Source organism: Numida meleagris, chromosome 4 (assembly GCF_002078875.1).
Source record: "Numida meleagris isolate 19003 breed g44 Domestic line chromosome 4, NumMel1.0, whole genome shotgun sequence".
In the NCBI taxonomy this organism is placed as follows: domain Eukaryota; kingdom Metazoa; phylum Chordata; class Aves; order Galliformes; family Numididae; genus Numida; species Numida meleagris.
Window position 1 is genome coordinate 72,666,038 of NC_034412.1, and position 18,162 is coordinate 72,684,199.

General features: G+C 36.5%; 1 protein-coding gene and 1 long non-coding RNA gene across 2 annotated transcripts in view; one reads left to right on the forward strand and one right to left on the reverse strand.

Moving 5' to 3' along the window:
• The window catches only part of NFXL1 (nuclear transcription factor, X-box binding like 1), a 43,624-nt gene that overhangs the window by 16,300 nt on the left and 9,162 nt on the right, over positions 1-18,162 (forward strand). Inside the window, exons 16-20 of the mRNA XM_021393851.1 lie at positions 2,338-2,478; positions 5,455-5,621; positions 6,444-6,513; positions 13,648-13,752; positions 15,642-15,728. Of these exons, the coding sequence (XP_021249526.1) occupies positions 2,338-2,478; positions 5,455-5,621; positions 6,444-6,513; positions 13,648-13,752; positions 15,642-15,728 (570 nt within the window). The remainder of the gene's footprint in view (positions 1-2,337; positions 2,479-5,454; positions 5,622-6,443; positions 6,514-13,647; positions 13,753-15,641; positions 15,729-18,162) is intronic.
• The window catches only part of LOC110397507, a 35,757-nt gene continuing 17,825 nt past the window's right edge, over positions 231-18,162 (reverse strand). Inside the window, exons 3-4 of the long non-coding RNA XR_002437817.1 lie at positions 13,307-13,382; positions 231-787 (exon numbers count right to left, since the gene is read on the reverse strand). This is a non-coding gene — a long non-coding RNA (uncharacterized LOC110397507). The remainder of the gene's footprint in view (positions 788-13,306; positions 13,383-18,162) is intronic.

Here is an 18,162-nt window from a genome sequence, read left to right on the forward strand (position 1 = left end):
ATGTGTGTTCTTTGGTAGAAATTTAATGGTAGAAATCTAATTAAAATTTTCTATTTTTTTTTTTAGTTGTGGCTCATTTATAGGAGGAATACTGTTAGTCTGCCTCTAGATAAGTTTTATATAAGCCTCAATGAGCTTAACCTTCATGACTGATGAATACCTTCAAAATTTTCCTGCCCTTTTGTGCTTGATTTTATTTTTGTCTTCCAACTGATGCATCTTTTGGGTTGTTTTTTTTTTTTCATTTGAAAAATGTCCTGGAAAGCTTCTAAAAGCTGTCATGCCTTTTTTTTTTTCTTTGCCCTTATTTTGTGGAGCACTTGTGGACTGAGAATGATGCCTCCTTATTGTCTTTTCTTCTTTTACCTTCCAGCATCCTTTTGAGTATTTATGTTGTTGCTGAAATGAAGTGACTCTAGGAGAGGGAGGAGGAGGAAGGAGATGGAGGATGGGGCAGGATAAGAGGAATGATACAAGCTCTGGTAATCAGTGTATGTTCATTGGGTACAGCAGTATTCTCTCTTTTGGGCTCTTTCATTATTGCTGGCTTTTACTCATTTGGTCAACAAAAGCAAAAGCCACTATGGATTGAGCTGTAGGATGCTTGCAGGAGGGAGTAGGAACAGGCGGCATTCAAACTGTTTTTCAGAGCTGCAGTGGTGCCTTACCCATCATAATGAGCTGCAGTTCTCATGTAGGAATGTAAGAGAAGCTGTACACAATAGCCTCCTGCTTTTTTCTTCTGAAGTTCAGTCTCTCATATGGATTCTTCCTGTTCACAGATGTTCTGTGGATCAGGATGAGAAGGAATTCAGAAGTTTTGTGAATGATGGCGTTTAGTAATGGTTTAATGTGGAACCCAGTCTTTTTTCTGTAATCTTTATTAAATTTCTTTAATCTGTAAAAGATTTCTATAAGCAAGTGGATTCAAATCCTGCTTTGTGTAGTTTTACATAGGATTGAAGGAAATCAGCATGTGCACACTGCTGAAGGAAGAATGCTCCCCACCCTAACCTATGCGCTTCCATCTTCTCTTACCTTGCTCACCTGAATTTATGGCCAAGCAAATTGTGAGCCTAGCAAAAGAAAAGAACTTGTTTTTCTGTCAATTTATTTTCTTCCATTTTAATCAGCTGTATTGTTTTGCTCTATGGACAGATGTGTAGTAGAGCTTGTTCAAAGTAAGTGGTAGGAGAGTGCGATTAGGATTATATAGCTGGAAGAGAGAAAAAGAAGGGGTGCAGAGCAAAGCTATTCAGTTAACTAAAGCATAACATAAAATCTCACTCTTAGTCTAGTCAAAGTGAATTATGTCACATTAGCCTGTTTTTTAATAACATCAGAAATAGTTTCTCTTTTTCTCTGTGAAATGATCATGATTTAAAAAAATAAAAACAATTTTTTGACAGCACTACAGAAACAGGTTTTTTATGTGAATATTATGTAATGGCAGGAAAATGGGAACAGTGAGTTTCTTTTAATATTTTCTGTACTGGAAGGTACTTTCACCATTCAGCTTTAAGAAAGTAACCTAGTTAACAAGGTTAGGAGCTAACAATCCATTTCAGCACCCATGGAAGTTAAAGGCTCCTAAGCAGATGCTCTATCAACTGAAATGTTAACCTCAAATTAGAAGGACCCAAAATAACATTCATTAGAAATTAAAATCTTAGGTCTGTCATAGAGCAATTTCTTCTTTCCCTTCCAATTCCTGTGACTTATATTTGATGCAGAAACTCTTTGATTTTTAAAATTTTTGTCTTGCAGGTTATTTTCTATTTGTAGAATTGTAAGAATGTTTTGTGTTTATGATGACTATAACAGTTAGCCCTGTGAAAACAAACTATAGCCACCTTTTTGTAGTAGATATAAAGCTGTTCGGGAACCCTTACTGGAAGGCACAAGCGTAAACCAGAAAGGACTAAATAGCACTAAAGGGTTTGAGACTGTAGTAGGCTGTTTAGAGAGGGGGAAAAAAAAAGGGGAGGGAGGGAAGCAAGGTTGTGAAGGTTAACAAGGTTTTTTTCACCTGGTGTAATCTGTGCAAAACAAATGCATGATTGTAGGGATGAGAGCCTGAAGTGTCTGTGTGCGTGTGTGTGTGTGTATATTTAAAAAAAAAAAAGTCAAATACTTTCTACTGATTTTGCTCTTTAGTAAGAGTACTTTAAAACAAAAGTTTCTCTGAAATGGTGCTGTGTGTTTGTATGTAAATGTTTATACACACACAACACAGTACGTATGTACAATCTATACACATGCACATGGTTTCTGCCTATAAATATAAATAGATACAAAGATACCTACTTATAGAGATCTTTTATTTTTAACTTTCAGGTTAGTCCATTACCGTGCCACTCTGCAGGTCCCTACTCATGTAAAAGATTTTGTGGGCGGCTTCTTGGTTGTCAGAATCACACTTGTATGAAAGAATGTCATCGTGTTACTAAAATCAACAGTAGCGCAGATGGAAATAAGGTAGGCTGATTTTTCTTTTGCTTTTACTTTATTGTGTTTTATGTGTTGTCTTCAGTTTTAACTGGAATATAAAGAATTTGCTGCTAGAACGCATAGAATCTATTCCAGATTCCCCTGGAATCTGATGTATGCGTGGTCTATTCCTGCTGATGCTGTGATGATTAGCTAGTCTATACTCCTTAGACAATAAAACTGGGACAGTATTATGTATTTCATAAATGCTGCACCTTTTGTTTTTAGGTAGCTTAATGTTATGTTGCTTTGTTTCCATGATCTACAGATAATGCCTCTAAGCAAATGCACTTGCAGTCTACTGGGAAAGCTGCTTACTGAGAAGAGCTGGATATGGGTTGAGGAGGTTTGACATCTTTAGGAGAGAGCACTAGAAATATTGCAGAACAGGCAAAGACTTCTTGAATCACTGGAGTGATTTATTCATGTTTATAAATTTCTTCTAGAAACTTGTCATTTATGAGCAGTAGATCTTAGTTGCTGAAAATAATAATATGAAACAAACTGAAATGCAGAGGTGAAAGTTGCTGTAGTTTTGATCGAGAGCACATAGCTTCTGGTTTGAGAGAGTCATGGTTTGGAGGAAAAAGACTTTTTAAGCTTTTAAAGCATTGCTTTAAAAAATGCAGCATCATCACTGGTCATTTAGAAAACTGAGCAAGCATTCAAATGGATGCAAAACATAACAGTTATGTTTTAGCTTATTGTTGTATTTTAACTTTAATAGAATGATTAGAGTGTTGTTTATCTGATAACTATATATATTGCAGTTATGGTAATATTTAATTAATGATTGTAGAACTTTTGTCTGAAGAGAATGAGCTGTTATGGCAACTTGTGGACTAGTAAACTCCAGCAAAAGAATGACAACAGTAAATACTGAGAGTGACAACTCTCTAAGCATTTCTAGTTATGAGTGTAAGAGAGTGTCTGCTTACTCCTCCAGTTTAACCAGTTGGCACATATATGGGTCAGGGTTATGCCTGGCTCCATTTTGCATGAGACAATGCATTCTCAAAAAAGGGATGCTATGAACATATGAAGTATGAATAGATCTCATTGCTCAATTTTCTTTGAACTTCTTTAAACTCCAGTTGTTTTTGATATCTTAGGGAGCTTTGGTTCTGTTGTTTTAATATACAAGTGTATTCAGAAAACGACTGTTGAAATTTCTTGCCTGTTTCTGTAATTATTTTTCTGTCTGGAATTAAGATTTCTTCTGCTTGTTAGAAAATATGGTAGAAAGGCCAGCTGTTTGCATTTACAGTTTGCTACATTTCTTGTCACAGTTTTTAAAATGCTTTCATTTGCTGTTATCTTTCCTAGGTATTGATTTGGGCATGGTGTGTTTTGTAGATGATCATTGTAGAAAGGTTCTTTTTTAAACTTATTCAGAAAAAATTGTTCAACTGTAAGTGGAAGAAAAGAAGAGGAAAAATATTTAAAACTTAAATTCTTATGCCCTTATATTAAACAGCATAAAACATTGGCTAGATCCATGAGCTAAGGCCAACTGTATGAGATTCAACAAGATCAAGTGCTGAGTCTTGCGCTTTGGTCACAACAACCCTATGCAACTCTACAGGCTTGGAAAGCTGTATAGCACAAGGATCTGGGGGTGTTGGTTGACAGCTGGCTGAACATGAGCCAGTGGGTGGCCAAGAAGGCCAATGGCATTCTGGTTTGTATCAGAAGTAGTGCAGCCTGCAGGCTCAGGGGAGTGAGTGTCTCTCTTTACTTGGCAATGGTGAGGCCGCACCTCAAGTACTGTGTTCAGTTTTGGGCCCCTCAGTACAAGAAAAAAGACATTGAGGCTTTGGAGCATGTACAGAGAAGGGCAACAAAACTTTTGAAGGAAGTTGTATGAGGAGTGGCTGAGGGAACTGGGACTGTTCAGTCTGGAGAGGAGGAGGCTCATGAGAGACCTTGTTGCTCTCTACAACTGCTCTCAAAGGAGAGGGATAGAGTTCAGCTTCTTCTCTCAGATAACTAGTGATCAGACAAGAGGTAATGGCGTCAAGTTGTGCCAGGGAAAGGTTCAAGTTGGAAATAAGGAAAAATTTCTTCTCAGAAGAGTGGTCAAGCGCTGGAACAGGCTGACTAGGGAGGTGATGGAGTCACTGTCCCTGAAGGAAGTCAAGAACTGTGTGGATGTGGCACTGAGGGATATGCTTTAGTGAGCATGGGTCGATGGGTTAACAGTTGGACTGGATGATCCTAGAGGTCTTTTCCAACCTTGATGATTCTATGAATTAGTTCTTTTGGAGGAGCATTGTGTAGCCTCATTCTTAGATAAATAGGCTTTACTTTGGTTGGTTTATGTGAAACTGAGCATTTGAATGTAGTTGTATGTAAGGCACACACTGTGCTGAGTGGGTTCAGTTATTAAATCACATTGACTTATCTGTGCATATTTGATTGCAGACTGGGGTTCTGTCTAAGTTATTGAGACAAGAATGAGTAGGAATGAAGCTTATTTTACCTTTCTAATGTTCATCAAATATTTTCTGGAAGGATTATACAAACTATTATACACGTAGCAAAACTGAATGATTTTGTTTCTTAAACCTCCACACCCATGTATTGTAAAGCAGTGTATCATGACTGAAGTATTACAATAACATGTTGGGTGGGAAGAGTTAGTTCTGAATATGAATTTTTTTTCTAACAGTTTTCCATAGAAAATGAACAGACTTAATGGCTATTTTCCAAAGCACTAATATTAAGAGGTCCTGTATGTCTAGGAGGCAAAATAGAGCTCTTTTTGTACCATATACAATGACATTTCTTTAAAAGAAAAAAAACCAACACATTTTAATATTTTGCTTGAGGGGTATGTTACTGAATAGCTGAATTCTATGAGAAAAAATACCCCAACTCTTTCTTCTATCTGAAAGCTTGTTAGTGGCATCTAGTAAACTAACGTTTGGCACTTTCTTTAGTACTTTGTTTTTATTTTGTTAGGCAGGTCCAGAATGTTTGCAGTGTGAAGAGGAGTGTACCAAGCCACGGCCATTGGGCTGTCCTCACCGATGTGTTTTACCCTGTCATCCTGGGGATTGTCCATCATGTCTCCAGATGCTTAAAATAAAGTGTCACTGCAAACTGTCAATACTGTATATTGAATGCTTGTAAGTGTCAGAACTGAACCCAGCTTTTCGTTGGAATGCTCCTAATTGGAAACCATTTGAAATGTCTGGGGATGGGAGCTACTCCTATGGCAAGTTATAAAACTTCTTTCAAAGGTTATCATTTGTAACACAATGCATGGTTCTTATATTTAAATCTTTCCAGTGTTTTTACTTGGTATTACTGCTAAAATAACTGTACTTGTATGGAGTCCCATGAACACAACTGATCTTAATGCTTTTATAATACAGTAATACTTTCAGTTATGCAAATATGTAGTAATCTGCATAATATTTTTAATCTGTGGTTCTTTTACAGTAAATAAAGAATTTCGTAACAAGAATTAAAATTAACGTAGCTATTGTGTAAGATCTTATAGATAAAACTCTCTGAAAAATGTGGACTTCTGAAACAAAATGTCCTTCAAACTCCATCTGTTTTAATTTGAAAACATCTTAGTAATCATTTATGCTTGTTTTTAATTATTTATGAGTGTGTGGGTAGAGGGGGAAGATAAGATTTGCTAGATATAAATTGGGCGTGTGGGTTTGAGTATTATCCTCTGTATGCATGTTGCTCCAAAAACATTCATCCCATGCACGTATGGTTTTTTTTGTTCTCTTTAAAGCACTGCAAATCCTCTTAATTTATGTGTTTTTGTCTGATAGAGACCTAGTGTCATTTATATTAGTCCCACGGGATGTAGACCAGCAACCCCATTTCTCTTCGCAATGCGATGCACTTAAAATACATTCCTGATTGTATTGACTCCTGCTTCTTTTTTTAATTTGGAATTTACCATAAAAACATATTTTCTTCTGTAGGAAACTAACGAGTGCTGATGTAAAAGAAAAAGATCTTCTTACTTCCTGCAAAAACCAGTGTCCAAAACAGGTAAGCTATGTTAACAAGTAAATGTTTGATTTGATGAATGTCTGGTAGCTTGCAAATTCTACCTTTTCTAAGGCTTTTAATACAGTTTCATAGGCCAAGCAAGCCAAAAAAAGCTTAGTCTAAATGAATGTGCTGAATGATAGGTGTAAAGGGTAGCTTGTGAACTGTACCTGTAGGATAGTTATTAATGTCTAGCTGTCAGATTGGAAGGTTATATCGAAGGATCAGTAACTGTGCAGTTGAGTTCAGTAACTGTGGAGATGTGGCAATTAGGGATATAGTATAGTCGACATGGTGGTGATAGGTTGATGGTTGGACTTGATCTTAGAGGTCTTTTCCAACATAAATGATTTTTTGATTCTACTGGGGATGTATCTCCAGAACAGTACCAGTGAATACTTCATTCATGGCTTGAAAGCTGAAGCTTGAAGCCGGTGAGGTTGAATGAGGTAGAGTATGTCCTTCAATGTGGTTGAAAACTGATCTTGAATATGTCTCCTCAAAATAATATGATACTCTTCGATTGGGACAAATATGGAGGATTGTATATGTGATTCTTCTTGTGCAGGGTTAGTGATCACTGTCTGCACAACAGTTTTAGGAAACAACAACAACAAAAAAAACAACCCCGAAAACACATTTGAGATCTAGATAAAATGAATTCTTAATGACTGATTGTGCCAGTGAAACATGTTAAGTAGTGTGCAGCTTAAGACAAGCAAGTTAATCGCTTTACTGTATCTGACTATATGAGGGTTGCTGTAAAGAAGAATAACATCCTTGTTATGTGACAAACAGGCTATGAACTAGTGGCTGTGTCAGTTAGGAAGATTCATGTTAAATACTGCTTTTGAGTAGTAAAGCTTGTAGAGCATGGGAAGAATAGGTTGGAAAAGCTACGGAATTTTCATCAGTAACAACTTAGCCATGTACTGGGATTAGTCCAGTTATGGATTTTATTGCTTTAAGACGTGAGGGATGGGCCAAATGACTTCTTCCTAGTCCATCCCAGTGCTGTTATTCTGTGCTGCTTGTGTGTTTTCAGAAATACGTGTATTACTTACTATTGTGCCTTTGTTCTTTAGCTGCCATTAGTTGTGGTAGGGGTGACAGCCCTTTCTTCACTCTGTTTCCCTACAGTACAATTAGAAAATTTACAAAGTGGAAAAACTTGAATAGTCAGGGATATTTTGGAAAGTGTTTCCACTGCTAAACTCTTTAGAATTTCTGATTCTGCTTCCCTGCAATAAAGGAAAGGCTTGTGCATGTTTTCAAAGTATTGAAAATACTTAATCCCATAATTGTTTGTTATTTTGTTACCCTATTTTGGCCTTGTACGTTGTCTGTAGTAATAAGTTGGCATTCAGAAGTAATTTGTTTCTGCCCATTGTTCTCCACTGATTCCACTCTGTTCCTTTATGCTGGTTTGCCTATGGTGTCCTCTAGTCTGAGATCTGTCATCTCACCTTGTTTGAATTCTGCCTCAACTGAACAGACATATCTTCAAAACTTTTGTTGCATTATTTCCTGGTTTCAGAAGTGTCCAGTCTTTTATTAAATACGCTTTCTGGTTTTGAGCAACTTGCAAAACTGACTGTATTCCTGCCTGCTTTCCAAGAGTCTGTTTCTCTGTTTTTCAGACAAGGTTGTGTTAACAAATCAATGAAACCCCAATAGAAATTCTGGGCTCTTTGCTGCATGCCTACTTGCATCTTCTACTTTTTGCCCTTGTCTTTGTGATGTCTTCATTTTGCTCATCCTCTTTATTTGTCCTGCATGAGTAAATGAATGCATCTGTCACAATTTTCTCATCTGGATGTCTGAAAGTTCTCTTCCTGGCAGGGGAGTGCTTTAGAATATTATTTCATTGTCCGTTTACCTCTTACTTTTGTCCTTCCATTTCCCTCTCTGTTACTTTGGTTTTATTTGCTGCAACACTTCCTCCTTTTTATTTTCAAGAGTACTTCTAATCTCTTAACGTGAACTGTGTGTTCCTGTACTTCAGCTTCTCTTCAAAGATTTTTTCCATATCTCATCTTTGACTTTGATTAATGTAACTGTTGTGATCTTTCTGGGCATGCTCCCAAGACTCAGTCTGAGGTTTAAAATCCATCCAGTAATACTACTGAATTCAAGTTTGCAGTTCAGAATTGCATCGTCTGTAGAACAGGGCCTTTTCTGAACTGAGTTCAGTGGGATGTGAACAGAAAACTCAGGACAACAGAATCTATTTTAGTTGGATAAAGCTTTTGCTTAACTCTTAATATTCTCATTCCAATAGATACCTTAAAAATAAGATTTATATAGCTTCTTCTACATGAAAAATTCTTGTAGTGTAATCAGTTATATAAAAATACATACCCTTCCCTTTCTATGTTTCTAGTTCTATTTCTTAGTAGTTTTCTTGAAACATAAGGGTTAGTACAGTCCCGCTTCGAATAGTTTCTATCTTTGTTTTTCAGTTCCTCCTACTTTTCCCAATCCTGTTTTGATAACCTCAGAAGTACTCTGTGTTCTTCTTAATTTCTTTTTGTCTGAAAAAATTGTTCCCTCAACACCAAATTTGAAATGTTTTTGTGTTATCCTAGCAGCCTTAAAGTAAATATCAGGTCAGTGTTTATGAGAATTTCCTTTGCAGTGTGAGAATCTGAGCGTGGTTTACCAGAAGAGCTCAGTGAAACTAATGTTTGTTAAAAATCAGTGTATTCTGTAACTCCACCAAGTTCAGCATAATGCTGTTTAGGTTCAATAGGATACGGTATTCTATTGAAGTCTTAGTTTTGAGATGTTTGTCTTCTTGGTTAATGGAAATTATGGTAAGCAATATACTACTATATTTGAATTACAGGTAGCATGCTACTTCGGAGTACTAAGAAAATCAGTTGTATTGTCTGGTGCTTTTGAAAAAATACAGCAGGAATTGAAAAGTCTTGCCAGGTTTCATGCTTTTGTTTTGGATGTGGTAGTAAAAAGCTATTAAAAAAGACTTCAAATATTATGTGGTACAGCTCAAGTTTCCTATCTGCTTTAGGGAGAAGCAAGGTCTTTGATATTGCTACAGCTGTTGGATGGGAAGCTTTAATTAAAAAGTTCTTTGCTTTGTTTGGTAGCAATAGCTAAATATCCTGTTGAAGGAAATTTAACTTTTTTTAATCAGTGGTGATTAAATTCTTATGATCATGTTAGGGGATGTCTGGGGACAGATCTTAAATGCAAGTTTTAACAGTCATATCGGTTTCCATTGTTTACATATCTGTACTGGTATTTGTGGATCTGTTTAACACGTTTTTCTTTGTCCTGTGTAATTACTAATTTTTTTGACAATATAACAGTATGTTGTGCTTTTACTGTGCACTCTGCTACTGTCTTAATGTGAAACATGGGACCCCACTGTGATACATCTATGAGGGTTGCTCTGAAAGTAATGCCTCCTATTGTATTGTGTTGGCCCATGACATCAGAGGCAGATGTTGGTGGGGTGGCAATAGAGGTTGAACCTTCCCACTAGTATTCCGTTACATTTTGTTGCTGTGCAACAGAAGCTTTGCTTCTATCATAAGCACATTTTCCTCCATGTCTAGCTTAAGCAGCGCAGATTTTCTCAGAGCTCTTGAGAGCAGAGCTGCACTTAAAACTGGTGAGTCTGCCCCATGGGTTGGAAGTGATAAACTCAACTTTTGTTCATAACTTTTGAGACAGCTGCTCAAGCGTGGGGTTCTTCTTATGTGTCTGTTAACAGTGTGTGTTTATTACCTGCTGGTGAAGATTAGTTAAGCATCCATAAATGTTGACTGTTTTTGTCATCGCCAGGCATAATGTTAGAATTTAAATGCATTCCCAAAGTGGCAAATGCTCATGAGGATTTCAGTTTGTTTTCAGAGTTGTGGATTACATTGATTTCTTTTGAAGGGCTTGCCATGACAAATATAAAGCCTGTTCATTTCAGCCTTCAGTTTACTAGCTATTAACAACAGGATTTTTACAGTGAAAAAAATCTAAAGGGACACACATATTTATGTTATATTTTAGCACCTAGTAGCTCAACGTCTACAGAAAAAAAAAGAACAAAAACCCTTCCCTTCCCACTACAGCACTTATGCAGCAGAGTGGTAGGATTGTTTCTGTTCTCTTAGTTCTTGGGGATGTTGTTTTGCCACTCATCAAACTGCTTCCCGTGATTTTATATGCTGTGTTTGCACTGGAGGGAGTTTGAAGCAACTGGAACTGTCAGCTTCATTCTTGTCCTGCGTCCTGCTGAGAGTGAACGTGTGACTGCATGCACTAAATGAGCAAATATGATTTCTGTATTGGATTAAGCATATTCCTGTGCTGTGCTCTGGTGGTATGTAACAAAAATTTCTACTGCAGAAGCACCCGGAGGTTATCTAGAACTTGCAGCTCAGACGTGTGAGTTAGAAAAACTGTTTTAGACTTTGACATTATTACTGAAAGTGTGCCTAATAAGTATGGAAGAGGAACCTGGAACGGTGGGGTCTAGTTTAGGACGACCTGCAGATGAGACTTGGTAGCTTTCTCCCTTCTTGTGCAGAGGATGTGTGGTTGCCTTTGCGAGGATTGGAGTTGCCGGTGAGCAGCCCTCGTGTTAGGACTCTGTGCCCTTGGCCTGTACTCTGACCTCAGCATGCTTAAACATGAGCAAGGCTTAAACATGAGCTTCTAACCCTTCTTTTCAAAAATGCAAGGCACAATGCAAGTAGATATGCAGATGATCGATTGTGCTGGGCAAAACTAAATTCCTTCTTTGATAGAATGACCCATTTCTTTTTTCCTCCAGAAGAAGAGATGAGATGAGGTCCCCTATGTCATGCTTCAGTTGGGCACTTGAGGCTCTGCCAGGTAGTAAACAGCTAGTTCACGTAAGGGAGAGGATCAACACAAGGATTAGGGTTTACTGAAGGAAACAACTGCTTGTGGTTCTTTTTTTCTTTTTTTTTTAAAGCAACCCCCTAGAAAAACATAAGCAACAACAAAAATTCCTACATGAGTGATTGAAGTGAGAGATGTTAGCAATAAGGGGATTTTTTTCAGGGCTCAAATTGAGAACTGATCTCGCACTGTTTTCAGTAATGACCATGGCACCAAAAGCTTGTTGGGATTTTCTTATGAAAATTTGTGGTGTGTTGTCAGTAGGTGACAACTGAGGAAATGCATGTGCAGCAGAACACATCCATTTGGGGCATGATACAGATACAGAAAAACCAGAAAGACTATGCATCTCAAGACCAATAATAAGCCTCCTGTACAGCAGAAATCCTCATTGTCACGGCATGAATAACTGAAGAGAAATGCAGATGAGAGTGGAAGACGTATAGGGAAAGATACTCTGTTAAGAATAACTTGCAATTAGAGCATTGTCCAAAGTTCTTCCAGCTAGAATATTGCTTGCAGTTCTGGCTACTATATTCAAGAACCATTGATTAATGCTGCTTGGAATTCAATGAAGGGAATTTCATGGGAATAAAGAGCCTGTTATGAAAGTACAGTAGAGAAGTATTTCAGTCTGAGGATAAGAACTAATGGCTGGATAAAATAAATGTAAATGGAGGAAAAAGCTGTTGCCTCTTAAAGTGGGATCCAAGAAAAGCCTCTGTGGTCATGTGTGCATTGTGTTCTCCTCCAACTCTTTCCGCGGCTGGGGATGATCCAGTCACACAGGGATTGTAGTGGGGGGTTGGACTTCATGACTGAAACATTCCTTCTGGTCCTGTGTGGAATATTCTGGGACAGTGACTGAGAACACAAAGCTCAAACTGCAGAATATCTGTCTGTGTAGTAAGTTCGTGACTGGTATTGACATGAAAACAGGTATACCTGTTCTGTAATTTCAAGCTGGAAAGTTTTATGTTCTATTTTAGGTATGGTGTTCATGATTCTGGCTTTGAAGTTAACTGAGCTGCTCTGTACTTATAAGAATCCAAATTTACTCATCAACAAGAAGTGCATACACCTGCATTTTATAATTTATATATAGTGTTCTCATTCTTGTGGAACAGGTGATGTGGCATATGAAGCTCTTCAATTGTTAATAAATGTGAAAAAATTGTATTTTAAAATTGCATACCTTAGAGCATTTTCTAAGCTGTGCTAATCGCTTGATTGCAGTTAACAGTTGAAATGTCATTTTTTATTTAAAAAAAAAAGGCCTCTAATAGAATTTTCAATACTTCTATTATTTAAACCTACCTTTATAAATGAATCAGTTGGAGATCTTACATGAGTTACCACCTTTGGTTATCAACAATATTGAACACTGTTGACTTATGTAATTGAAAATGAAAAATCAACATTTTGAAGATTTTGTGTGGGACCTGAGCAAGGTTCAGCTGAGCTCCAAACAGGTAGTGGAAGAAAATTGGTTTTCACTCCTGTGATTTTTTTTTTTAATATCTAATGTCATTCTGGGAACACTGTTACATTCCTAAAAGGCAGCAGCATATTTAAATTACTATCTCAGATCTTAATACAGTAATGAATAATAATAGTTTCATTGTAAGTGTTAAAAATTTCACTGACAGTTTAAAAAAGGAAATACTATTTCTCAGATGTCAAAACCAGGATAATTTCCCAAATGCAGAAATTTAGGATTTTGTGAAACTAATTCAGATGTAAGAATATTGGTGGCTTGTATTTGACTTCTGCATAGTTCATAAGGTTCTTGCACATAAAACCTAGTTTTGGAGTATTTTTGCTTCTAATTCTTCCCTCTTGTTAGCAATTTTTAGATCAGGCTGAGTCACAACACACTTAATTTCAGTTTTCAGTTTCTTCTTACCTTATCTACTTGTATTCCTCCAGCATGCAGGTAGTTAGGGTAGTTGTTGTATGAATCATTCTGGAGATGACTGTTCCTGTAACATTTGAAAGAAAAAATGGATTTTTAATCGAGCTGTCCCAATAAAAGATAAATAATTCTACAGGAACTGAAAAACTGAATAACTAGTGAAATAAGATAACTTTTTTTTATTTCAAATTTTGTAAGTAGGAAAAGAAACCAGATAAGCTGAGTGAGTTTTCTGTTTAGCTTCTGTATCTGAAATAAAACTAGTTCATAGATTGTGTGTAATTTCACAGTTATTTCTTGTTGGGGGGATTTTTTTGTTTTGCTGTTTGCAGTTGCCTTGTGGTCACCGGTGTAAAGAGATTTGCCATTCAGGTTGCTGTCCTCTGAACTGCAGCCAGAAGGTTAAACTCAAGTGTCCTTGTAAGAGACTGAAAAAGGTAAGTTTTGAAATTACAGTTCTAAGAATGACATATTTTCTTTGTATGTTCCTAGGCTTGTGTAGATGGATTGTCTCTGATGCAGATTGGAATAGAATCAGTTACTTGAGCAAAGCAGTAATAGCAGCTGAAGGTCTGGGTGGAACAATCAAAATATACACTGAGGATCATTAAGTTTATTTCAAAACATGTTAGCTGCCAGACTTACAGTAACTTTATCTTCAAGCACACTTCAATTTTTGTAGTTCCATTAGGAAAATAATCAGGTGATCTGGAGTGATTTAAGAAGTAAAAGCACATTTTTCTGATGATAACAGGGAAGTTTATAATTACATAAATTGGAACAATCACAGGTGTTTTCAATCCCTAATTGATGTTTTTGATTTTGTCTGCAGCCCTTAAAGCAAATAGAGGCATCCTTTGTCCTTTATCTCTGTTAAAATCTTAAATTTATTATAGCTGTCAATTATTATGAGGGGAAGAACAGAGGCTGATGGGAACTCTTGGCAAGTGTTAATAACTTAATGAAAAATTCACTATCTGGCTTAATTAAAGAATACTTAAATTATTTTCAAGACCTGGTTAACTTCTGAGGTTTCCACACAGACTGTAGTTCTTCAGTGTTCTTAGCTTCTCCAAGAAATGTCTTCTGCAATTGAAAATCTTGCAGGGGGCATGTTCAGGAGTAAGGATGGTAATGCCCAGAGTAAGTGCTTCAAATTGAACTCTTTTGCACCTGCAGCCTTCCGTGTGGTCTTGAAGATAAGGAGAAACAGAATTCAGTACCTAATATTTACAGTTGAATTCTTCTCTACAGAAGTGCCAGTCTTCCGTCTGTGTATGCTACTCGTGAAGTTGGTAGTTGATAGGACACTTATTCCAAGCTGCCCTGTAAATATGCCTTATCTGAACTAGCACAACTAATATCAAATGTAAGAGTTCTCATTCTGAGTGCAAAACAGGAGGATTTTTTCTTCCTTTTCTGGTGTTGAAGTTAACTTGCATCATGCAGCTATGCATGTAAACATACAAGGTCATATAAACCACTTGAATATGTAACCATCAACTTGTAGTGCAGTACAGTCTTAACCATCTAGGCAGGTGGTTTTTCTTAACATGCCTGAATTGCTCTGAAAGAAAGTTAGGTTTTGGAACAATATTGCCAGAATGTACCTATACCCTTCAAAAAAAAAATAAAGTGAATTCTTACTTTTTTGTTTAACATCATAAAAGTGAACTTCTGTGATATTTTTTTCTATGTATTATGAAAATTGAAAACTTGTTCTGCATATCGTCAAAAGTATGAAAACCAGTGTAGCTTCTGGTTATGTTACTAGGCTTTCCTGAGAAAATTCTTCATAGGCTAGTAGTATAGATAACAACTGTTCTTTCTGTCTGTGGTAATTTTTTTGGTTTTTTTCTTTCTTTTTTTTTTTTGGCTTTCAGTATAAGGGGGAGGAAGGAGAGGAAGTAAAGGAGATCTTCCCATGACCAGACCTTGCCCTGTAGTCTCAGCCAGTTGGGAGAGTTGATATGAAGTTACATGAAAGTCACTTATTAGTTACTCTGCATGGTATCTTTTTTTAACAGAGTTCACAAGGTTATATTGCTTTGTCTTAAATAAACAAGTGGAAAAAAAAAAAGTGAAGACAAGAAAAATTAAACTGAACTGTTTGATTTATTCTTGCTTTCAGTTTAGCTTATCAAAAAGAAGGAAAATAGAAAAGGATGCTTGAATACTGTTATGGGTTCAAATAATATTTATTAATTAGCTTCATTCTATAAATACCAAATAGGAATGTTTTATAATTTTCCTAACAAAATGAACATTATAATTCAATTTTTATGTAGGGAAATGAATTACAAGCAGCTCAATTTATACTTAACAGGAAATACAGTGCAGCAAGATACAAGAAGGCCAGGTTTCACTGGAGTGCGATGCATTATGCAAGGAAATGAAACGGAAGGCATCTGAGGTAGTGTATCCATTTTAGTTATAATTTATCCTCATTGCCTTGAGAAGTTGGAAAAACAAGCAGATCATTATTTTTTCAAGACTGTAACAGCACGAAATGCAGCGTAAGTCAATGTATGGTTTAATTGCACGTTTAATTTTTGGACTGTTGAATGTGGCTTATTGAGAATTGCACTACTTGCAGATGCAGTTAACTAACTCAATGCAATACTGTGTTAAGATAATACTCCATTATTTCTTCTTCATCGTTAATGTACATTGTAACTGGAGTTTTCCTCTTTAGCCAAGAAGTGCTAATCGATAATAATAAAATCATCACTGCTAATGAGAGCTATAGAAGCACTTCACTTCATTTAGGCCTTACTTTTCCTTTGAAGGTTGGTCAAATGTGATCCTTAAAGTGTGTGATCCTGTCACACAGTATTAGGTAACTGCCAGAAGTACAGAGAGCTTTCAGCAATTGCATGTGCTTTTCAGCCTATTGTAAACATGAATACTCTCCAGTAGTTTTGTTGAAGTAAAGAAACTGCTGCATAATCTCACCTAAAGAGATAGAATATCCACATTGCTTTTATAAGCCTTTTATGAAAACACAAGGAAGTGGGGCATGAATTGGTTGACTTTTATCAACTTGATAGTATATGTAATAAACATTCAGTGCAAAAACTCACTCTGTAAAAGTGAGATCTGTCTGTTTCTGCTCAGAATTTCTGGATTGACAGGCAAGTTCTAACATGTACCATGTAAATCAAATCCTACAACTTTGCAAGCAGCTTGAACGCTAAGATTCTTGGAAGGTAATTCCAGAAAAACCAACAATAACAAATCATTCTAGTAAAGGTGTGGAAGTGAGTTTGTCCGGAGTGGAGTGCTCTGAAGCAGAGTGAATTCATAGAAGTCTGCATCAACACAGGAGCACATTTCGGTGGGGTGCAGTGTCAGCTGCTGTTTCACTTCAGCAGATACTATTTCCTATTTTTTTTTTTTTTTACCTCTGCCATTGCCTTCCACTGGGAGTAATACTCTAATGCAAAAAACAAATGGCTACAAGCTCCAATGGTAAGCGATCCCACGGATATGCTGTGTGGCATAAACTAGCTTTGTGTTCCTTCCTCACAGAAGAATGTGGATTTCTTTTTCAGTTTATATGATGCAACCTGTGTTGATTTGCAAATTACATGCTAGAATGAAATTCTTTTATATGCACTTGATAAAATTAGGTTATTGTGTCAATTGCTATTTAATGCGTTAAAACTGTAAAAACAGCTTTGTTAAAAGTGCAGATATATACAAAGAGAACTTAGTTTGCACCATTTGCAAAGTGACCGTCTCTTTCCAAAAATGAAGTGTATTAATTCTTAATAAATGAACTCTTAATATATGGCACAGTGAGCATGCACTTCTGAGACATTCAGTGTTGTTTACTGTTAATTTTATTAGTAGTTCTAGATTTTTTTTTTCCACACTGGTTATAATAGTTAATCTTTCTGCTATACCTATGTATCTTACAGAAATATGACCAAAGCAGTGTACAAAAGAAGCTCTTCTGTTGCTTCATTCTACGTTTGTGGGACAATTTTTCTTTTGGAACTGATGTTCTGCCATTAGATGGCAGTGAAATACCAGGAGGATAGTGGTGCAGTTTTTGTACACCGACCTTTCCTATTTCAGATATGCATGACTGAATAGATCTTTTATATACTTTTTTGAAGAGAGAGACTGCCACTGTCTAGGCTAAATGAAATTATTAGTGATATTATGTATATGGTTTAACAATTTTAAAAAATCAGCTGAAAATCTGCTCATGTGACTGCTTGCTCAGTGCGCACTCTGAGCTGCTGTGTTCTAAAGCGTGAGCTGGTGTGTCTTCTGCTTAGTTTTCAAGAGCTCTTCAGTTGTAAACTGACTGGAACAAATTCCATCTGTGCATACCTTATTTGATTAATTACCATTTTAATATGCAAATTATGATATATATGTACACACAGACTGATTATTGGGATCAAGATGGTTTTTAATTTCAAGCTGTCAATCAAATTATTACATCTTAGGATGTTTATATAGGATTCTATAATTCTGTGATCTAATTTTACTTAGGTAGTGTTAAGTGGCTACAGAGTTGAAGGTCCAAGAAACGCATACAAGCAGACACACATACATAGACCCAGTGTACTGGTACTGCCGTTACTGTAGTGATCCCTGACCGAGGGGATTTCAGAGATAGAGCTGGTGTCTTAATGTTTGATGGCTTTGATGCATCTATCTCCAGTTTGCTAGTAGGTCTAATTGTTTTTCAGCTGCCATGAACTTTTGACATACGTAAATATCCTGTGGCACTTGATTTCTAGGTTTAGCTAAGCATTAAGCTGAAGTAGAATATTTCCCTCTGTTTTGAACTTGCCTCCTGTTATTTTCATTTTATATCTTTGTTTTTG